At 41.3% G+C, this 23,750-nt stretch overlaps 1 protein-coding gene across 3 annotated transcripts in view; it reads right to left on the bottom strand.

The window, feature by feature from the left end:
- Nucleotides 1–7,797: 7,797 nt before the first annotated feature.
- IYD (iodotyrosine deiodinase) overlaps nt 7,798–23,750 on the bottom strand; it is a 39,584-nt gene continuing 23,631 nt past the window's right edge. Inside the window, exons 2-6 of one of the 3 annotated variants that reach the window (XM_011988721.1) lie at nt 22,712–22,903; nt 19,727–19,886; nt 17,963–18,119; nt 16,728–16,788; nt 7,798–14,377 (exon numbers count right to left, since the gene is read on the bottom strand). In XM_011988721.1, the coding sequence (XP_011844111.1) occupies nt 16,732–16,788; nt 17,963–18,119; nt 19,727–19,886; nt 22,712–22,903 (566 nt within the window). In that variant the 3' untranslated portion in view covers nt 7,798–14,377; nt 16,728–16,731. Of the gene's footprint in view, nt 14,378–16,615; nt 16,789–17,962; nt 18,120–19,726; nt 19,887–22,711; nt 22,904–23,750 lie in introns of all 3 variants that reach the window. The other 2 variants (XM_011988719.1, XM_011988720.1) reach the window with 2 other exon arrangements.

The following is a 23,750-nucleotide window of genomic DNA, read 5'->3' as shown; positions in this document are numbered from 1 at the left end:
ATTGCTGATGTGACTGCCCTTTTGACATAGCTAGAGGAGGTAGGTCTCCGGATTTTTACATTTTATCACAACAAATTTAACATATGTCATCAAAATGCAATTGAAATCCCTTTAGAATGGTTATAATCTTCATAGTTTCTTCTAGAAGACCAATTTACCTTACAACACGAGGGAGAAAACACCCAGAACCCCTTCAGGTCCACTGATTCCCCTCAGTAGCTCCAACAATTAGTTTCTATTTAAAGAGCAAGGCCAGGGCATTAGGGAATGGCCTAATGATAAGATCTTAGTGTATGCAAATTTACTGCACATGGTGGCAGCAGGAGGAAATTAAACAGTTGTTGACAGTGATTATTTCTAAGATACAAGATCATTATGGCTTTTTTTCATATACTTTTCAGACGTGATCCAAATTTTCCACAGGAAAAGAAATTATTTTAATATATCCTGCTTTATCTTTCAATGTTTTAATTCACTTTGAAGTTTATCACTGAACGCACTGACAGCCTTAAACACTATTCAATTGGCAAGTACTCTTGAAAGTTTACTGTCCCCTGATTGCAGTGAGTGCATCTTGGCTTCTGTTTTCTGTCTGTTGCCTACCTAGTACACAGTCAGCTTTTACATCTTTCTTTACTTTATTTACTTTTTAGAAAGGAAGTCTTACTAATATTGCTGAGGCGGGCTTGAAATGGCCTCAGGTGATCCTCCCATCTCAGTCTCAGGAGTAGATGGGGCTACAGGTGTGAGCCATCATCCACTTGGGCTCACATCTTTCTTAATGTTGTTTCTTCCTGTTTTTTTCTTCTTCTCTTACCTTCTAAATTCCTGTTTCTATGTACTATATGCTGGGAAATTAAAATAAGTGTGCTTTTTAGAATTGATGGTAAAATAGAGTAAACTAACTCTGAGCAAATGTTTGAAGAATGTTTTGTTGTGGAGGATTGTTCTGCATCTTTAGGATGGGGATTGTGACAGTTATTTTAAGGATATTAGAGGGAAAAATTAGGTGGCAGTTTGGAGCATCTGAACCAGAGGGCTGAGGTTTCTACAGATCCAAATATCTGTCAAGTGAGTCATTCTGATATTGATCTAAACTCTGCACACTATTTGTTTTACCCTTGGAAAGCCTATGAACAAACTATGTCCTGCTGCTGAAACTAGTGCCTTGAAAATCAAAACTAAGACATGTGAGCCGTCGTGGAAAAAAAAAAAGATTTTTTTTCCATTTCTATACTTTATTACATGATGAAAATCAATCTTTGGATCTTTTCAGTCCAACAATATATTTTTAGAGCAAGTTCATAGAACAATTTGTGTCCCATGGTTAAGTCACTTGGATTCAACCTTACAGAGTGATTTTTGAAGAGTGCTCTGTGTTACAAAGTACAACTAATATATTATAATTGTAGTTGTTGGGTTCTTAAGACACATGTTATATGATTGCTTATATTAATATTGTCTCCCAAGAAGCCAGTGATTAGATCTATTTTGTTTTGAGACTGAAGATCATTGGGAAAAGCTTTCTTTTTTTTTTTTTTTTTTTTGTATTTTCAGAGATTATTGAATTTTTTCAATTCCAGTCTCGCAGTGGCTATTTATTTCGCTTGCTGTCCATTGAATTAGAGAGAGTTGACACTGACTCCATTTTATAGAAACATACTTTGGGTTATTTTTTAAGAATAAGAATAGCTTGAATTGAATCTCCAGTATTTCTGTTCCCACTGTGACTATCACATCTAATACGTAAATGGTGCTTTATAGCTTCAAAATATACCTGATCTCATCTGGTTCTTAAATGAACAAAGCAGGCATGGCTGATGTTACCCAAAGAGGAGGAACATGAAGGTTTTCTTCTGACTCCTGTACAGGAGGCTTCCAACCACTCTGAGTGACTGACAGTATTAGTCTTTGAGGTGGCTGGTTTTTCTCTCATTAAAGAATCTTGGCCAATATTGACCTAGCAGTTTTTATCTGTATTTGCTTCCTAATTTTTAAGTTTGATGAAGAAGTCTCACTTCAAGGCTACATTTTATGAATTAATGATTCCAAATGAGAAACAATGAGTAAGCGGGTATTACTCTAGAAATAGTGTTTACTATACTCTTCACTGTTCACTATATAAACACGTAATTTACTATATAGAAGAAAGCCAGTGAGCTGTCAGAATCTCTCCTTTCTAAACTTGACTTTGAAAAAGATAGGTCTGAAAATTGGCTAAATATTCCAGATTTCTTTTTGTGATCAATCATTGAAATATGGTTTATAAAAGGAAAATGGCATTTTTAAATCATATCTACTTGTATGTAAGACTTGGAGAAGTTTTAATACCTCAACATAATTTATCATTTTGAAGTGAGTCATTTTTCTCCATGGCTATGATCTATGGCTTCTTCTATGTCTGGAATGCCACATGTCATATTAAAATTAAGACTGCAGCTTTAAGTGATGAAGAACAAACACTGGAATATTCTTTAGAAAAGCCTTTCCACACTCAGGCTATTTACAAGTGAGCCTATGTTTAGACAACTTAATGAAATATGATCCTCTTAAATTAAGGTTTATATATTTACACACAAGAGTGCCGGAAAAAGGGAAACAGCTTGTTAGAACTTGCCGTCCTTATTGTCTTTAACTCTCCTGCTTTTTGTTTTTTAAACAAGTTTTAATAGGGCCACCTGCCTTAAGTCTTTGTTGAAAGTTGACATATTTTTAAAAACAAGAGAGATTCATGCAATTAACAAATACTCATAGTACATCAAGGATGGACTTGGCCACTGAAATGCATGTTTAGATATGAATGAAGTCTTAAAGAATTAAAGCTACCATCCATTAGCTTTGATTTTAATGTCCTGTATTAGTTTTAATTAGTGGACATCCTGTCTCTTTTAAGCTATATTTTCTCTCCAGCTCCTCCCCCACAATTTCCCACTTCTAAGGTCACTGCCAGAGTTCACGCTGGCTATGGTTGAGTTTCTGCCTCTAAGCTAGGAAACTCTGAGTTTTGCTTTCAACAAGGAAAAAAAAATCATGCATGGATGAAAACTGGCATAAGTTAAATCACTTAATTCCCTTATTCCTTAATTAAGGGAATTGCAGAAGTGTTCATTTAATTACATTTAAACACCTAACTGAAAATCAGAAGTCCCTTAACTTCTAAGTTCACAAAGAGTCTGTGATAAAAGTTTCACAAAGCCCCATTTCAATTTTATGAACTGAATCCTTGCTTGATACTTTGGGGGTCTCGTATATTTCATAGAACCATTTTTTGTTTCGATGGTTAATATATGTTGTTATGGGATCCCTAGCCCAATTTTCATTCTTTCGGAAATTAATAGTATAACTTTGAAAGGTAAAGAAGAGACCACACAGGAACCAGGGAAAAAGCTACTTGAGAAACCAATTTGTAGTGTCATGGGCTTTGGAGGAGCTGGCCCAACCTGCCAACCAAATGATTGGGCCAATGCACTCAAACCCCATCAAGCTCCCCTGGCCTGGTGCTGGGTGGCCACGTCACAAGCTGGCGGTGGCAGGGCCCTGATTCTGCAGGTGCAGCACGTTAACCTTGATTCGTGCTGGGGCAGCAGCTGAGCCTGGCAGTCTTTGAAATGACATTTTGAGACAAAAGTGGGGGGCTTATTTTTTCTTTCCTACTTCCTGCTTCTAGTTTAATTGAGTCCTTGCCAGATGACACTTGGCAGGATGCCAAGCCAGTACCTGACTCTTACTGGTATAAATAGTGTGTGTTTGATTAAAAGCTAAAAATTGATGATATTTGATCCCTAAGTCCAAATACTGCCCCATGGAGGCATGCCAAAACAGGTTTTCTATTCTGAGAAGCCTGGAAGACAGCGGAGTACACAGGACCATTTAGGAATCTTTTCAAAGTCACAGCCCTCATATGTTTGCCAGGTGCTGTTCTAAGATCCCCAAATGTATTAACTTCATAATCCTTACACTGACCCCATGAAGTAGGGACTACTGTGATCACTTCCCCCTTTCTACAAGTGAGACGTACATCTCACTTGTAGATGTAGATCTTCAACAGAGGTGTTGAAACACTTGCCCAAGATCACCAGTCAGAAGTAGGGCCAAATTGTCTGGCTCCAGGGCCCATGCTCCTACTCGCTAACCACTGTGTCCCAATGTCCCACCGCACCTCCAGTGAGATGGGTTCATTTGTCTGCAGTTCACATGGCTGCTTTGAAATCAGGGAAGAAAAGGCATCATCCCTCATTGCTGTCAGGGCTACAAGGGCACAATCTTTTTTACTTCTTTATTTTAAATGTGCTACTCTCTTTTCTAGAGATACTAGTGAGCTCTAGAAAAATGTTCCCTTCTCTTAAAAAAGAAAGTTTTTCTTAAAACAAAAATAGAGAAAGAAGGAAGGAGGAAGGCAGAAAGAAGGGAAAGAAGGAAAGGAGGGAGTGGGGTTAATTCAGTCAATGGAAAGCATTGGTGGGAGGAAGAGAAAACTCAGGGTAGACCTCCTCCACCTCTCAGCCTCAGGTGGCATCGTTGGCTGTGGCCGCATTGCCTACCTGGCAAGCTCTGTATGGTTCCAGCTTCCTCCAGGTGCTCCCATCCCTCTAGTGCTGGGTAGGAGGGGTCAGGGCTAATCACTCTTGCCTCGCTGTCCCCCCAGTGCAATCAAATCCTTGTTTTAAATTCCCCTTCTGGAAATAATTAGGATGGTGTCTCTCTACCTGACTGGATCTTGTCTGAGTGGCCCTGTAGTCTCTTAGAGTACAGCAGCATGGGGTGCATTTATTCCTTCCAAGAGCAGAAGATGGGCTTAGAAATAGCCTTTCAATTCCTTTTCCAGTCCAGAATTTCACAAAATGTTTAGTCAGCTCAGTGCTACCAGTCTGTGACCAAAACTATATTATGAACGCAGGGCGCCAAAGAGTAAAGAGGTCACACTAAGCGTAGCCCCTTCCTGCTGCCCCTGCTCCTCACACACCCCCCAACACTCCCCGTAATTACGTGGGTTGTGTTGCAACTGGTTCATCTAGCTACTAAATCAGAGAGACCCAGGCACTCTTTTTTCCCAAGAGTTCTCCAGCAAAAAATGCAGAAAAGCTTTTGGAGTCTTGCAACCATCCAGTGGTGTCATTCAAATTGCAAGGATTCTCTGCAATGACAACCTTACCAGCCGATACCTACCATGGCCCCCAGCAGCCCCAGGACACAGAGTTGAGGTAGACTGGTCTCTGCTCTCTGAGAGCTGAGAGTCTAGCAGAAGGCTTGGCCCCAGGAGGAGGGTGGCCAGCGTCATAGGAAGGGAGCCCAGGATGCTCAGAGGAAAGAGATGAGCCCAGCCTTCCTCTTTCCCTACTGAAGTCTGATGGGAGAATCCTGCTTGGTCACTAAGAGAGTTTTGTGACACTAGACAAGTCACAGCACCCCTCTCAGCCTGCATTTCTTCATCCATTCAACAAATATTCACATAGCAGCTACTGGCACCAGGAATAGAGAGGGGAGCATGATTGATAAGCTATCTTAGAATTTACGATTGCATTATGGAAGCTACTCAGTAAATGAGTTTTTTAAAATCACGGGGTGGGGGAAAACCTTTGAAGAACAATTTGACAAGCTCTAGAAAAGCTGAAATTTGTTTGCTCTTTGACCCAGTAAGTCTACTCTTAGGTATATATCCTGGAGAAATTCTTAAACATTCCCACAGGACAAAGAATGAATGTAAAAGAATTTAAATGACAACTCATAAGAAAATGAAAAATGTGCGATATGTTCATTCAATGGTGTAGAGCAGTGAAAATGAATGACCTAGAGCTGCACATATCACCATGGACTATCTCACAAGTATAACTTCAGAATGTTTCAGAAAAATATGTAAAGTATAATGCCATCTATGCAGAGTTAAAATTGACAAATATTAGATACTATTTAGTAGCAAGAGTATTTTTTATATGCATGGGCATTAATAAGACCAAATTAGATTAGCACTTTCTTCTGTGGAGGGAGGAAGGAGGATGGAATTGGGGAGTAATACATAGGGGATATCAACTGTATTGATAATATTTTGTATCTTAACCCAAGTTGTGGTTACAAAGTTTTTATTATAATATTCTTAGGATTTTGTCTATATATTTTAAATGTTGCCCTATAAAATTTTAAAATTTATTAAATAATGATAAGTGCTCTGAAGAAAATAAAAATCTAAAGTGATTGAGAGTGACTGGGATTTGGTTGGGGGTTCTGGAGATTGGGTGGTCAAGGAAAGCTTCTCAGCAGAGGTACTGGGATGAGCTGAATCATGACTGACACGAAGGGAGCAGCCATGACAGTATCTAGGGGAGGAGCATTGCAGGTGGAGAGAACATCTAATGCCAAGGGTCATGAATTGTAAAGGACCTAAGATTTTACCGTCCTTGCAAGATAGCAAGGTAGTCTGACTTAGTAGTGTGGATGCTGACAGAAGACACGAGACTACTGGGTCAGAGCAAGATATTTTATTATTCACAGCAGCAGGCAGCACGCTTTTCCTTTCACAGTGCTTCTCCTTGCTCCCCTCCCATGATCAGTGTTCAGAGATAAAGTCAGTATAACTTGCTCATGGATTTGGATGTGCAGAATAAGAGAATCACAGAAATTTAAGATGATGATACAGTTTGGCTGTGTCCTCATGCAAATCTCATCTTGAATTGTAGTTCCCATAATCCCCACATGTCATGGAAGAGAACTGATGGGGGATAATTGAATCATGGGGGCAGTTTCCCCCATGTTATTCTCATGAGAGTGAGTTCTCATGTGATCTGATGGCTTTATAAGGGGTTTCCCCATTCACTCAGCTGTCATTCTTCTGCTTCGTGTTGCCATGTGAAGAAGGACATGTTTGCTTTTCTTTCTGCCATGATTGTAAGTTTTCTGAGGCCTCCCCAGCCATGCTGAACTGTGAATCAATTAAACCTCTTTCCTTTATAAATTACCCAGTCTCAGGTATTCTTTATTAGCAGTGTGAGAATGGACTAATACAGATGATTTCTAGATTTGAGGCTCTACCCCAAAAAGTATGAATTGAGGGGCCAAGTAAGGGGTGGAAAGGACTCAAAAGTAGTACTCTGAATATGAAAAGGTTGTGGTGCCTACTGACATCTAAGTGGAGGGACAGAGAAAGCAGCTGGGCCTAAGAGTTTGGAGCTTCAGGGCAAGGTCAAGGCTGGAGGTCTAGACCAGGGAGGCCCTGGCAGATGGAAGGTGCTAACAGCCCCGGGACTGATGAGCTCACTTGAGAACACTTGCCACGTTTACCATACTCGCCTGGTCAGCAGAATCACCTGGAACACACGTTAAAAACACAGGTTTCCATGTCCTTTTCAGATCTTGCATTCTAAAATTTTATGACTAGATAGAGATATATTTCTGCACACATTCAATATGTACTGAGTGTTTATTGAGCACCTATTATGTTTCAAGCACTGTGCTTGTTGTGATTGGTGAAGCTTTAACAGCATCCTGTGGTTATGAAGAAAGGTCAAGAGAACCACTTAGACTTTGGCACTGACTTCATTGAACCAACAGACCAGCATCTAATATCTACCTCCAGACTTCTCACTAGGAAGGAAAAATAATCCCTTATTTGTTTAGGTTATAGTGAGGTTTTTTTGCTTGTATTAGTTTCTGTCAAAAGCATTCTGACCTGATATACACATTTTATTATTCTACGTATAAAACTAGTAAACAAATAAAATAAAACAAATCTCTTTGGGGAAGGGAGCCTTTAATTCATGTTTGATTAACTCAAGCTGAATAAGCCAAACTCCCTTAAACCATCAGTCTCAGTTACAGGCTCTGTTTATTAAAATCTCTTAAATATTCTAAACTTCTTGTATAATTTATCATATTTGATTTTCTATTTTAGCACTTCAAATCATTGATATGACAAGATTATAGCCAATTAAGACAAAATATTCTCATATATTTAAGCATCTCTTGTAAATCTAATACATTACACCTATAAACATAGTAAATCTAGTCTAATACTGTAATGAGCTAAGTTAAATATTCTTATACCTTTCAACTTCAAATCACAAACTTAAAATCAATTTCATATTTCCAATTGGAATCATAAGCTTTTTAAATATTCAAATCACTTAAGGAGTATACACAAGATTGTTCCTAAACTTAACATGAAAGTATCAATATTATGGATTTGAATTATTGCATTATTTCCATAATGAGTTCCACACATTCTCAGACTTGGAAAATCATTTATCCAACAAGGGAACAGATGTACTATTTACTGTTGTCAAGGACTCATGCCCGCAATATGGTGGACATCTCAGATGAGCAGAGGTTGCTTAGGATCTCAGGTCAGAAGACAGTACTCCAGTGCTGGAAGACAGTGCCCTGAGTGCTATGGTTACTATGGCAAGAGGAGGCTCCCAGTTTTCACCCTTCAGAGGGGTTTGATTTTTGAATCTCTATTCAAATTACCTCCTAAGTATTATTTTTATTTTTAATTATTAGAGTAGAAGGAAGTTGGCGACTCCACCTAGGTTAGCTAACAACTTCCTTTATGATCTCATTGGCTTTTGCGTTTACTTGGCACTCTACAGGCATTGCTAACATATTTCCATCTCACTCTAACGAAATTTAAATGCTGTTGAATTTAATCCTGAACATTTGGCTCTGAGCCATGACTCTCAGGTCATGATAATAACATAAACCATTCCCCTGCCTCATGACTTTTTAGGAATTTCCCAAATGGGATTATAGCCTCTCACATTTCATTAGAACTACTGTATTTAGCTTGGCAGGTTTTTGGCTTCAGGGACTGTTCTCCCTCAAGCCTGCCCCTGGATGTCCTGGACGTCATTTGCTGAGGCCACCCAGGTAGGGAGCGGACCTGGCATCCGCTTTAGATGCGTCAGCCCATTCCCTGCAATCTCCTGCTGGAAGTTCCTTATCATTCCCACCTCCAGTTCTCTGCTATTCACCCTCTCTAAAAGGTAGATAAACGCAGCTTTTTTTGAGTGTCTAGCCTTTTTTGTGGGGTGAGTGGGGTAGGAGAAAGGAGGCACAGTGGCAGCAGAGCTGGAGCAACATTCCTTCTGGACCTCTCATTACTTGTATATATGTGTGAATTGAAAACATGATGTTACCGTTGTTTCCATTTCACACAAATTATAAGAGAGCACTCTGCTGATACCTAGCAAAACAACAATTATATTTCTCATGCCTCTCAGGCAAAATATCCACTGATAACTATGTGTTTTTCTTCCACTTACCGATATTCCTAAAAGATGCTTACAAAATGTCTTTTCAAATATCACATCAGTTTGAATACTCTTTGGGAACTCCAATATTTAGAAAAACTAGCCTGGGTGTGGTGGTGTGCACCTGTACTCTGGCCAGCTACCTGGGAGGCTAAGGTGGGAGGATCACCTGAGTCCAGAAGTTGGAGGCTGCAGTGAGCTATAATCACATCACTGAATTCTAGCGTGGGTGACAGAGCAAGAATAAAGTAAATAGAAAAACCAATTGGTCGATCATCTTTGTAAGGTGAATCACCCCCAGTTTGTAAATTTGGCTTAAAACCCTACTTTGTTGGGGTTTGAACATGTGCAATAACTACCCCCAATTTCATGCATCAGAGAAGTCACTCTTCCTTTCATAGGGAGGAGAAAATAAAAAGAAATACTGAAGTGTCCTCCAGTACTTCTTGATGGAAGTTTCCATTTTGTGGGCAGAGGCAGGGATGTCTAGGAAGAAGTCAGTCTTAGTTCCACTTTATGTATGTTTGTATCGATTTTCTTTGGCCCAAAGTGATACTCTATTTAAAGCTGTATTAGACAAATATCAACCTATCTTAGTGTTTCCGAAGAAAATCTTTATGCTTTTCACTGTCCTATTCTGATTTCACCAATTTCTTCAACTTTCCTTCTCCCCTCCTTTTTTTGTTTGTTATATCCAGTTTTATTTTATAAATTCAGAGTTAGGTGTTTTGGGGAAGAGACATCCAGCACCTACACACTTCTGGGCCCCCTTCCTTGCAGGTGCAGGGGATAACATTGATGACATTGCTCCACCTCCTGTGAGGTCACATGACTAATTCTAGCCAAAGGGCTATGAGAGTGAGGAGGTCACTCCTGGGCCAGCGTAGGAAGAAATTGTTGGGGTGAGCTCTTCCAGTGTTTCCTCCCCCTGCTGCCTCTAGGAAGGAGGCAGCCATGCCTTGGAAGGTGCATCCCACCGGATTATTGGGTTACCCCATGCAAGTAATTGTCTCGGAGGGTTTCCAGGCCCACAGGGGACTTTGCCTGCCCAACAAATGAATTTTTATCATGTCAAGTCACAAGCATTGCATTTGTTGATTGCCAATGCCCCATGGTTCTCAAAATGTGGTACCCAATCACCAGCATCAGCAACACCTGGGAATACATTAGAAACGGAGCATTTTGGCACCACCCAGCCCTGCTGAATCACACACCCTGAGGGTGCAGCCCAGCAATCTGTGCTTTAACAGACCCCTACATGAGTGATGCCAGCAAGTATGAGGACCATGGCTCTACCCTGTGTTGGCTAACACAGCTTTCAGTTAAAAATTCCCTCTCGGCAAAGTGGAGTCTTCAGGTGAGTCCTATCAGTAAAACACAAACCATTTTCAAGTTTCTTAAGTAAATATACTTCCTCGCAGTGATGCAATCATTCCATTATTTTTTCTGTTTTAAGGCCTCAAAACAGGAAGAGGATCTATAAGCCTGCAAGACCACTATTTCTAACTTTGAGCACAGTTGTCACATGACAACATTTATGAACACATAAAAGAAGGTTAGTAAGAGCTTGAGGCTGCAGAGAGAAGGAAGAAAATTATCTTTACTTTTCTAGACACCACTGATGGCTGGGGGGCTGTACTGATTTGCCCTGATGGTGATGCTGCAGCAGAAATTAGTGTGGGGTGTGCTTGGGGCAGAAGAAGTGTCTGGTGTTTCCGGTCCCTAGAAGACCCTCCATTCCAAGGGGCAGGCAGGCTGAAATGGATTTTACGTTCCTTCCCAGGGCTTCCTTCCTCTTCTTGATTACTCAGTTGGTTCCCTGCAAGCAATGTGAGCTTCTGGCCTTATTTCTCTTCTGATTCTCATTTTCATGCCTCAAACTATCCAACTAGGGGACATTCCAAAACAACCCAATGAAATAAGCATAATATCTGCACCTTCAGTAAATTGTTTAACCTAATGATGGACTTAGAGGGTGTTTTTAGGCAAATTATTTATATGACTGAAAGAAATGCTTATTTACATGTGTTTCCATTCAGATTTGACTGTGTTCAAACATAAATTTAAAATAAGAGTATAATGAGAACGCTATCTGCTCCATCTAACATTTTACCGTGTTAGTTCTCGCTCACACTCTCCGAACACACACATATACAGACACCTTCTTTTTTCCTGGAGTAAGTTGTCAATATTATGCTTCATCTCTCAGTACTTCAGCATGCATCACTCACATCACTAACAATATCACCTACCACTAGATCCACATTCAACATTCCCAGTTGTCTTTTATACCTATGAGATTTTTTCCTAAAACAAAATCCAATCAAGGCTTATGTTTTGCCTTTGGTTGTTGGGTCTCTGGTTATCTGAAACAGAGCTCAGACTTTAACAGACCTGCAGATCACCTGGGGATCTTGTTAAAATGCAGATTTTGATTTTGGATGTCTAAGTGAGGCCTGAGAATCTTTGATTCTAACAAGCGCCCAGGTGGTCCCAATGATGCTATGGGCCCAGGCCCACCCTTTGAGTAGCAAGGACAGGACAGTCCCCCTCTTATTCTTCCCACAGTGACACTCACTCCTTAAAGAGTCCAGGCCTATTTCTTGTAAAATGACGCACATTTTGGTTATTCCACCATGCCATTAACTTCTTTATCCTCTGTATTTACTGTAAACTGAAAGTTAGGTGTAAGACTTGATTAGTTTCCATTGACATCTTTGGAAGGAATGCTTCATAATGCATCCCAACAGGAACACCTAATGTCAGTTATCCTACCATTAATGGTGTGCTAGGACCTTGTCACTTGGTTAAGGTGATAACCAGACGTTTCCATTGTAATTTTTAAAATAAAAATTTAAAGAGTTCCTGCAAAGAGTGAGAACCACGGGGCAGTGGCAATCAACAGCTCCGATGCTTCGGAAGTAAGTAACCTGGCTGCATATCAGATTGATAACTACACAGAGAAAAACATCCTTCACGTTGGTCTCTGATGGGGTAAGGCTGAGTCCCTGCAGGCCAACTCCATCTGGCCTTGCAGCTGCCCCTGAGCCACAGGAGGGCTTCTCTGAAGAGGAGGGAGTCCCTCACTCACCCATGTTACCTTTGCTCACCTGAATCCCAAGCAGGGCTGCCTTGCAATGACAATGGTGTCTACCACAGTAAGGGCACCCACCATTTATGAATGTTAAGCATGTACCAAGCAGCATGCCAAACCCTATAAAGTAGGTGCCATGGACGGAATGTTTGTGTCCCCGCAATTCATATGTTGAAACCCTAACCCCCAGTGTGACGGTATTAGGAGGGGGGCCTTTGGGAGGTGATGAGGTCATGAGGGTGGGGCCTCATGATGGGATTAGTGCCCTTATAAAACGCATGCCAGAGGCTCCAACCCTCTTTCTACCACATGAGGACACAATGAGAAGTCAGCAGCCTACAACCCAGATCAGGGTCCTCACCAGCCCCTGACCATGCAGGCACTCTGACCTTGGACTTCCAGCCTCCAGAACTGTGAGAAACGAATTTCTGTTGTTTATAATCCACATACTCTATGGAAATTTTTTATAGAGAGAGTTTTCTCAAGGAAAATGAGGACAACAAGAAGAAAAGCATAGTGGAAGGGGATGAAGAGGTGAGTAGAATTGCTTGATGAGAAATCATCCAAGCTGTAAGAGTTTGCCTCTGTATACGACAACCCTGGGAGGATGACAGAAGGTAATGGGTGAAGACTACATCTGGCATTCCCAACCTGGCACCTGTGACCCTATCAGGCCCAAACAGCTGTGCTATCGTCTGGAGAAAAGGGGTCAGTATGTTTCATGGGTTGGGGTAAAAGAGAAGGGAGACTGTGAGTGCTGTGTATGGTAAGCAGCTCTCTTGAAGTAAAAGAAAGCAAGCCCTGATTTGTAGTGGTTGTGATGTAAATTCTCCCACCATGGGCAATTTCAAGCTATGAATGTTTAGTAACTGTCTTGCAAGATTCTTGAGTAGTTAGCAGCTTCTATGAATGCTACAATCAGATCTACCACGCCACTAGGCAGTGCAACTGACCGTTTACATGCCAGCCAGGCCCATGCGACCCAAGTGTACCCTGTCCTGTTCTGTGAAGGTGACATTTTAGTAACTTTGTTTTTGTTTTTTTTGAGATAGGGCCTCACTCTGTTGCCCAGGCTGGAGTGCAGTGATGGCATCTCAGCATCTTGGCTCACTGCAATCTCTGCCTCCCGGGTTCAAGCAATTCTCTTGCCTCAGCCTCCTGAGTAGCTGGGATTACAAGTGCATGCCCAGCTAATTTTTTTGTATTTTTGGTAGAGATGGAGATTCACCATGTTGGCCGGGCTGGTCTCGAACTCTTGAGCTCAGGCAATCTGCCCACCTCAGCCTCCCAAAGTGCTAAGATTACAGGCATGAGTCACTGCACCTGGCCATGTTTCAGTAACTTTGATGGTTACTTATTCAAAACTAGCAGAGTGTCCCTGAAGTTCAGTTTTGAAACTGAATTTTTGAAAAAGTAGTTCTCAAAAGCATATCCTTTATCTAAAAGACACCAGAAGTCAGAGAGCAGGAGACCAGTTGATTAATCTAAATTTAAATTCGAGTCATCATGTAGCTAAATTATTTATGGTAAGTTTCTGATTGTCTCCTCTATGTGAGTTTTTTAAAAATACAAGAAAAAAGCCAACAGTGATTTTCTAGAGTAACTTTTAAAATGTAAAAACCAGGGCATGTTCTTTGTGAAGCGTTCATGCATTTCCAAAGTGGATAAGAAACAGGACTTATGGGACTGGAAGCCCACAGAGTGTGGAGAGGCTTCTTGACGCAGTGTGGCCACCCAAAAAGAGCAATGAGGGAAACTGACACCCGGAGAAAGAGCAGCCAAGAGACCTGAGAGGAGCAGGTGAGAGGCGCAGGGAGAAGCAGGGGCGCCGTCTCCCTGCCACTCCCTTGGGCGGCCCTGCCTACACCGTCACCATGATCTGGTCCAGAGGTTTGCGCTTGAGGTCAGGCACTGTGGCCTCCTTGCTGGGGTACCCCACGGGGAGCAGCATCAGCAGCTTTTCATGTGCGGGGCGGCCCAGGAGCACCCTCAGTCGAGGGCCACAGTTGAGAGGAGTGGTAGTGACAGTCACCAGACCTGCGTTCTAAAATAAGAGGACAAGAAAGCATTTTAAAGTCAGTAGACAGAATGACTGCTCTCCCTTCTAACCTGGGGACCTTCTTGTCCTGTTTTTACCTGCTCTTCCTATCACTTCCCTGAAGCTGGGCAGCAAAGAGGCTGCCAGCTCAGGTAATGGTATCGTGAACCTCCCTGCCCCCATCAATCTCCCCATCCCCTCCCTTCTTTTAACCAAGCAGTGGGAAGCTTCTGGAAGAAGAAAAATACTATTATTTTTCATTGATGCTTAAGAAATAGGAATGGTTATTTTACAGAAAAATACTGTAGGAATACAACTATAGTAAAGGAAAGGCAAAAACCACAGGGAGTTCCTTTTAGCTAAGTGATTGGTCTGTGTCCTGGTACAAGAACCAAATGATAAGAGCAGTCCACCAAAGCAGTGTACTAGCCCAAATGCGACATAATTTTCTGACTAAATATTCCTTTTTTTTTTTTTTTTTTGAGACAAGGTGTGGCTCTATCGCTCAGGCTGGAGTGCAGTGGCATGATCTCAGCTCACTGTAACTTCTGCCTCCCAGGCTCAAGCTATTCTCCCACCTCAGCCTCCTGAGTAGCTGGGACTACAGGCATGCACCACCATGCCCGGCTATATTTTGTATTTATTTGTAGAGATGGGGTTTTGCCATATTGCCCAGGTTTGTCTGAAACACCTGAGTTTAAGTGATCTGCCTGTCTTGGCCTCCCAAAGTGCTGGGATTACAAGTGTGAACTACCATACCTGGCCAATTTTCCTGCTAAATATACTTTCCTGAACTCCAGTGATATGCCTGGAATCTATGATTTATTATCAATAACTCTAATATTGGCATTTGAACCATATATATATATATGAATCCATATATACATGAACCCGTGTGTGTGTGTGTATATATATATCTACACATGCACATATGCACATATATGAATCTAGAGTGACTTGATATAGTTTCTTGCTGAAGGTCTTTTATATAACATCATTATATACCTTGATTAACAAAGATTTCACAATACCTGAGAGACTGTTCTCAAGAATACATGCATCAGAAAACCTAACTGATTTCTTCTTTCTGTCATTAGCTTTATTAGCTTTCTGTCTTTATTAGATAAAGCTTTCTGTCTTTATTAGATAAAGAAACACTTTATCATGGTGTTTCTTCTCCTTGATCATATCTTCACATAGTATTTGAACTTGGAATGGATAAATCTTAAACTTTTTTGAGAAAATAATTACACCTTAATTTGGTGTCATTTTATATTTTGGTCCTTTTCAAGACATAGCTTTTACTCCATACTTAATTTTGTATGTCTCTAGCAGTAGAAACCTGCAGATACACAGACCACATTAAACAATTCCTCTTACTAATATTATTAATGTTAAGTTGACTTCTATTATTATTTTATCTTTCACTCTCTCGATGTGAGTACTTTGGTCTTATTATAGGTCAGGATTTTTTAAACTGGAATCCTCAGACCCCCAAAGGGCCCAAGATTGAATTTGGCAGGTCCATGAACTTGAATTTGAAGAGCAAAGTCTTTATATTCACTAACATCTAACTGAAATTTAGCAGTTTCTTCCTTTGTAAATGTAGGCAACAAACCACAGTAGTGTTAGCAATATCTATGACTTTATCACCAGTGAAATCCAGTTATTTTCATGTCATTTTACAGTTGTTATAGATATTTTAAAATATCATTACATTCATCACTACTTTAAAATTATAGAGCTACTACTAGCTCTTGGTATTTAATATATTAATAAAGGCTTGTATATTTTATTCTAAACGACAACCACCATGGCAAGTTCCTATAACTACAGAGCCAACCATGGAAGCAGAGCTTCCCCAGCCAGTGAAATGCTGATGCCTGTTGATGGGGGACTCAGTGGCCAAGGGGTACCCCATCGACCTCTTTCCAAGCCTCCAAATAACAAACATCTAAGTAAAAGCAATGAGGAGCTTCCAGACACTTCCCCCTCACTGCCCCTTTCCAGCTTTTCCAATCAGATCACCACCTCTAAACCTGACCAGGAAGTTCTGGAAGCTGCCTCTATAAGACGTGCATGGTGCGCTTATAGGACCCAGTCACTGTACTGGAGACGGGGGCTTCATGGAGACTTTTTTCCTCCATCACTAATCGTAACCTACTCTCGGGATTATGCCTTATGAAAGCTAGGGGGCAGCAAACTCAATGGCAAAGTGAAAAAGACTGCCCACTGCAGAGGCACCCGGGCAGCCTTGTGAGCTGAGCTTACTGCAGGCTTCGCTGCTTCTTCCAGGACCCTCGATCAGGTAGCGGTGCCCTGCAGTCTGACGCCGCGTGGTGATTCCATTATTTACCTGCTTACAGATTCAGGAAGGAAATCAATGCCAGCTCCTTCAGGATAATTTTTCCAATAACCTAAAACACATTTCAATGACTTCACTATCTCAAAGAAAATACATACTTTTCTTTGAGATAGTGAAGCAGCTCTTTTTTTTTTTTTTTTTGGAATCCATTGTCTCTTAAAAGTATGATTACTTGCTCTTGCTCTTATAATCTCGTTTTCTACGTTTATTTTATGGGTTTACCATCTCTTTCTATCCCCTACCCAGCCCCCAGTGTCTGCTAGATATACAGTTCATCAGACAAACTATCCCCGGTGCCTCCCAGGAACTGCCACACAGAAGGAGCTCAGAGGCCGGCATGGTGGCTCATGCCTGTAATCCTAGTACTTCGGGAGCCTGAGAAGAGTGAATCACTGGAGCTGGAGAAGAGTGAATCACTGGAGCTCAGGAGTAGAGACTAGCCTAGGCAATATGGCAAAACCCCATCTATACAAAAAAATGTAAAAATCAGCCGGGCATGGTGCTGAATGCCTGTAGTCCCAACTATTCAGGAGACTGAGGTGGGAGGATCACTTGAGCCCAGGAGGTCAAGGCTGCAGTGAGCTGTGATGGCGCCACTGCACTCCAGCCTGAGTGACAGAATGAGACCCTGTCTCAGAACAAAACAAAAAGGAGCTCAGAAAATATTTGTGAGTGAATGCATTGTTGAGTGAGTGCATGAATAGTTTGAAAACTGTACAGCAATCCTGCTCCATTTCGTGTTAGCACTGCTGTCGTTCCTATGCAGATGGAATTTTTGAAAAGCACGTGACCATCTTCCTAATGCCGTGCAATGCAAACTTCTTAGAAAGGGGGCTCTATGAAGAGCCCTTCTCATGGCTTTTTAGTCATTCCATCTTCTCTAAGAGCAACAGTAAACGTATCCAGGGAGTTAGCCTCTGTGACTTTTAGGCTCCAAAGTTCTTCATGTGTGTCTGCCAAAACCCTTGAAACTTCATGTTGTTACAGATGACGGCAAACACACCACCAATTTTTCTAACCTTGAAATGATGTGATAAGTGAATTCCCAACTTGTTGAACCATCGTACTCACCAATCCAGGTTTCCAGAGTCAGCTTTCACATCAGAGTTACCTCACTTAGGAATTCTACTTTAGATTAAAAAACAATTTCCAAATGTCCCTGAATTGAAAACTCAGCTGAAATGTTCTAATAAGGCCACCCTTTAACCTTTGATGTATCAACATACCTGCAAGGCAGCTAGCAGGATGCCACAAGCAATGGAAACGCTGATCTCATTGTAGTAGTGGACTTTTTTCTTGCCATTTGCAGCAAAACCATGTACTTGTTTGAAAATGAGAATCAAAATAGGGGCAGTATCCAAGTACTCTTTAATCCAGTTGGTTCTGTGAAGAGAAAAGAGATTCAGGAGAATATTTGCCCATATTTTTTGTTCTCTTTTACTACCTTAGCTTCTTTATGATAAAAATAAAAACCTATTTACTCATCTTTTATATTTAAATTGAACAGCTGCAGAATTTTTGTTTTTGTCTCATTCCTCTTTTTCTGACCAGGATCATTCAATTTCATAAACATGTCTTAGTAAGTGTCTAGTATGGCAAGACATATGAAATGCTGAAAGATACAAGGGCAGGTCCTATTACCCAGCATGCACTGGGTCAAAATTCAGCCAGGGAGAAGGCAAGGATGGCAGTGAGGTTTAGCCAAAATCACAAAATCACAGGTGGGCAGATGGCAATGCTGTTCACCCAGTTATAGAAAAAAGGAAGGGAACTTCTGCGGGAGAGGGAGATCATTCATGTGAGGTATAAATGCAGAGCTAAATTTTGTTTTCCAGCTCACAATATCTCTTTCTTGATTTCATTACCCTGGCCCACACATTTTGGCAGAAGTTTTATTCTAGCACAGATAGTCAAAAAGGACAGAGAGTCATATAATCCCATATATTGGGATTTTACCTTAGGATATCTTGTGTCATTCATTAGTAAGAGACAATCACCATTCATTTCATTTCTAGCCTGGTTATGCCTCCTTGTTCCGAGGCACACTGAAACTCACTTGTGTATTTCTCCATGGTTCCTCTTATACTATGAACATCTGTATGTTACACTTGCAAAGCTACTTAACTGTACTTCAACCAGCTTAGTTACATTTGACTATTGCCATTTCTTTTCTCCCTACAAAGAGGGAAAATGGTAATGCTTTAGAAGATCTGCACTGGAGCTGGACTGTTTTGGCCACTGGGCAAGCTACTTGGCCTCCCATGGAACTGTTACCTCCTCTGTAATATGTACTCTTGTGTACCCAATCCATATGGTCATTGCAAGGGTGAAAATAGTTAAAATACATAAAGTGGTTTTTAATAAAGCCAAGCATCAGAATTTTAAATCATGGAAATATCAACACAGAGGAGCCACTTGTAATCCACTTTCCTGACTCACTCGATGAACCAACACTCTCCATTCCCTCCATAGAGCACGTGGACTGTGACTTCAATGCCCAGAGCAGACCCCGGGGGCTGCATTTGTTGAGGGACCACAGTGAAACTACTTACGCTGAATTCCCCTCCACTTTTTTCCTGGAGTTGAGGAAGCCAAAAAGTTACTAAGGCCTCACAGATAACTACACTTGTGCTAAACTTGTCCTAAAACTAAAACCTGCTTAGTAAAATGATTGGGAAAACCTGATCACTTTAGCAAAATGTAATTTGCTTCATGCAAGATCTTGAGAAGAATTTCGCCATTTTATGTTCCAGATGGGTGAAAAGTGAAGTAATTCCTCAATTATTTACTAAGCAAATAATTGAGTCAGAGCCTATTTACCAAATGCTCACATGGCGATACGGGAGTGAGCTCTCTCTTAACTTCCATAATTCCTCCCAGAGGCAGAATCAAGCTTGTCCACACTTACAACAAAGCCAGGACATGGTGGTGGTGGTGATTTTATTTTAAGAAGCCAAGGCAAACATCCCCAATTCCACCACTGTTTGTACCTCAGTTTCTTGAGATCTGTGACCCAGCGATGTCCCATCCTTTTCATATAGTTGATCTCCTCTTCCTCCTCAATGATCTTTCGAATCTTGTGCTTCACATCTGGGTTCTTCACAACCACGAAGGTCCAGGGCTCTGTATGGGCCCCACTCGGGGCTGTTCCTGTCACCCATTCCATTAAAATCAGAAATTAAAACTGCAGGAAAGTGTGAGGCTGCTAATTAAGGAGAGGCTCATCCCTGTAGTCCAAGCACTTTGGGAGGCTGGAGCTGGAGAATTAAAACATTTTTGCAGTTTTTTTTTGTTTGTTGTTGTTGTTTTTTTTTTTTTAACTAGCAGGGTGTGCTGGTGTGTGCCTGTAGTCCCAACTGCTTGGGAGGCAGAGGTGGGAGGATTGCTTGAGCTCAGGAGGCAATTGAGTCATGATTGCACCACTGCACCCTAGCCTGGCAACAGAGTGACATCCTATCTCCTAAAAAATTTTTTTTCTAAGGATAAACATAATAATTCATACTTGGCCGGGCGCAGTGGCTCATGCCTGTAATTCCAGCACTTTGGGAGGCCGAGGTGGGTGGATCACCTGAGGTCAGGAGTTCAAAACCAGCCTGGCCAACATGGTGAAACCCCGTCTCTAGTAAACATAGAAAAATTAGCCGGGTGTGGTGGTGGGCACCTGTAATCCCATCTACTTGGGAGGCTGAGACAGGAGAATTGTTTGAACCTGGGAGGCAGAGGTTGCCGTAAGCTAAGATCATCCCATTGTACTCCAGCCTGGGCAACAAGAGTGAAACTCTGTCTCAAAAAAAAATAAAAATAAAAATAATTCATATTTGCTCAAAATGAAGTTAGATAATCTGGAAAACAAATGCCTGGCAGGGAACCCTGTCATGCTGCTGCCAAGTTCGTTTTGTTCAGCATCAGGCCAGCTGATCAATGATCAAGCTCTGCAGTTCCAGGGTTGTGGGAACTCCACCTCTGCTTCTCTAATTATGTGGGAGAAAATGTCCCCAAGTAACTGCACCATGACCACTAAGGAAAGAAACTCAGAGGGGAAATTTGACAGCCAGAGTTCTCCAGACTGTTGTTTCTTTTGGTATTCTTGAAAAAAAAATAAAATAAAGTTGTGAAGGTTATTGAAGAAGGCAAAATGTATACGGTAAGATGGTTTTTAAAACACTCCTCAAAAGGCAACTTAGTTATACAGTGTTTGGTCCCTATATCAAAGCTATTAGTGTGGCACTGTGAGGTTTATCCTTGGGGACACACGACAGTTGGGGAAATTCTTTTTTTTTTTTTTTTTTTTGGATGGAGTCTCAGTCTATCACCAGGCTGGAGTGCAGTGTCACTTATCTCGGCTCAGTGCAGCTTTCACCTCCCGGGTTCAAGCGATTCTCCTCCCTCAGCCTCCCGAGTAGCTGGGACTACAGGTGCCCGCCACCACATGCAGCTAATTTTTGTATTTTTAGTAGAGATGGGGTTTCACCATTTTGGCCAGGATGGTTTTGATCTCTTGACCTCGTGATCCACCTGCCTCGGCCTCCCAAAGTGCTGGGATTACAGGCGTGAGCCACCAGGCCCGGCCCAGTTGGAGAACTCTTAGACATGGGTACTCAATATGCACAGCCATGTGTCATTCTACTCCCAGGGAGACTTCAGGAACTCTCAGCCCACACCTTGATCAGTTCCAGTGTCCCAGGGCAAAGCTTCACAGTGCATCACCTTTGTCCAAGGAGCCTCAGTTCCCTGTGGGATTCCGGTGAGAGTAGGGGCCAGCTTCTGATCTGGGTGTCGTCCCTCGGCCCTAGAGATGGCCCACTGTTCCCAGGGGGAGACCACAGTGACTCACAGGTGAGATATTTCTGAAGCAACTCTTCCTTCCTTCCCAATGGATAGTTTAATCCACCGATGGAGGGAGGAAGGGCTGCAGGCTCTTGGTGGGGTTCTTGCTTGCCACACACGACTCCCAACACTAGAAGTCTCAACTGGCTTGGGAAATGCAAGTCAGAAGCTAAACATGAGGCCCCAATTTCTGCACAGAGTGATTCCAGTTAACTTTGTACCCATTTTATTTGTTTACTAAATATTTGTATCTCTAAACATAAGAAATAAAGTTTTCCCTAATGTTTTTAGTTGTGTCAAATTCACCTTCGCAGCATATGTGTACATACACATATACAAATACAGATACAGGTAAAGGTGAAATTTAGTAACTGCTGTTAGTTAGACTAAGGACTCAACAATCTAATGTGTTTGTATTCCTAACCGAAGTAAAGTATTTTATTCTTGCTTCCTTTCACGTTGGACAATAGATTAACAATGAGCACGTGAAAATTTTTGCAAATAAACTTAAATGTGGTTTATGTAAGAATAAGACTCCAATCCCAGGAGATTCTCAAGTAGTGAGATTTCTCTTATTTCTCCTCCCCATTTTCTGTAGCTCTTATTTTTTTTTTCCTCAGTGGAAATATTAATTTACATTAAAATGGGTCTTTTCCTTCTTTGATTTACTTTGCAAATTTACATAAGTAAATTTTGCTAGTTAATGAGAATACTGGACTATAGCATCACGGTGTATAATATTAGAAATTTGCTTCCAAAGAAAACAAATCTAACTGAGTATGCGAGTGTGTGTGTGTGTCTGGTGTGTTTTAAGGGGAGGGAAAGAAAGAAGCTGTATCTCCTCCAATATATTAATCTAATGATGTGATCAGAAATCTTGGTTTTTAATTAAAAGATCATGAACTGAATAATTGCAGAAGTTTTGAATTATTGTCACATCTGCTTCCAAGAAGCTTGTAATAGTCAAAATGTGGAAAGTAGAAGTCATTGTGTTTCTGGCAGTCACTCAGCACTTGGGTAAGACTTTATAGATAAACATATCACTCTAGGCTTTATTCACTGTGTTTAAACTTTGACATTTTTCCATTGTTGGAGTCACACCAGTAAAGTGGCTAACATTTCCAAAGACCCCATCTGCAAGTACAGACCTGCCGTTCTGATGACATTATCAATGACTTCCATCGGAACTTGCTCATTACTTATGAACCTGACTGACCGTCTCTTGTTAAGAAGTTCATAAAATTCCTGAGACCTCTTAACCATTTCCTTCTCAGGATAGTGGGTATGAGAGAAGGGGATGTGTTCAACACTTTCTTCTGATTCTTGCCATTCATCAGCATCTGCAAATAAGAACAAGAAAGGTAACAAACTAAATGATCTCTTGGTCATAAGGTGACCACTGGGGAGAAGAAGATAAAGTTCTCAAATGTGTAAGATTATGAACTAAAAAAAATACAATAAAATAAAAAAGAATAGATTTACAGAATCCTTACCACTGATCTTGGCTATCCTTAAAACTCCAGCTGGGTGCAATGGCTCACACGTGTATTCCCAGCTGCTCTGGAAACTGAAGGGAGCGGGTCGCTTGAGCCCAGGAGTTCAAGGCTGCAGTGAGCTATCATCACACCACTGCACTCTAACCTGGGCAATGGAAAGACACCCAGTCTCTTTAAAAAAAAAAAAAAAAGAAAGAAAAGAAAAGAAAGAAAGAAAAAGAAAAGTCCAGGCGTGGTGGCTTATGCCTGTAATCCCAGCATTTTGGGACGCCAAGGTGGGCGGATCACTTGAGGTTGGGCGTTCGAGGCCAACCTGGTCAACATGGTGAAACCCCGTCTCTCCTAAAAATACAAAACTTAGCCAGGTGTTGTGGTGCACACCTGTAATCCCAGCTACTTGGGAGGCTGAGGCACGAGAATCGCTTGGATCCGGGAGGTGGAGGTTGCAGTGAGCCGAGATTGCGCCACTGCGCTCCAGCCTGGGTGACAGAGTGAGACTCCATCTCAAAAAATAAATAAATAAATAAATAAGAAAAAGAAAAAGAAAAAAAAAAAAGAAAAAAGAAGCAAAAACTCCAGACTAATTATAAATCAAGAAAAGAAAAATTTTACCTAAAAAAAGATGAGGAATTCAAATTTCTGTTAATGATGGACTAGATTATTTGAAACAATCTCCCATCAGCTGAAAACC

Source organism: Mandrillus leucophaeus, unplaced genomic scaffold (genome assembly GCF_000951045.1).
Source record: "Mandrillus leucophaeus isolate KB7577 unplaced genomic scaffold, Mleu.le_1.0 Scaffold337, whole genome shotgun sequence".
In the NCBI taxonomy this organism is placed as follows: Eukaryota; Metazoa; Chordata; class Mammalia; order Primates; family Cercopithecidae; genus Mandrillus; species Mandrillus leucophaeus.
This window is presented reverse-complemented; position numbering and strand designations above follow the sequence as displayed.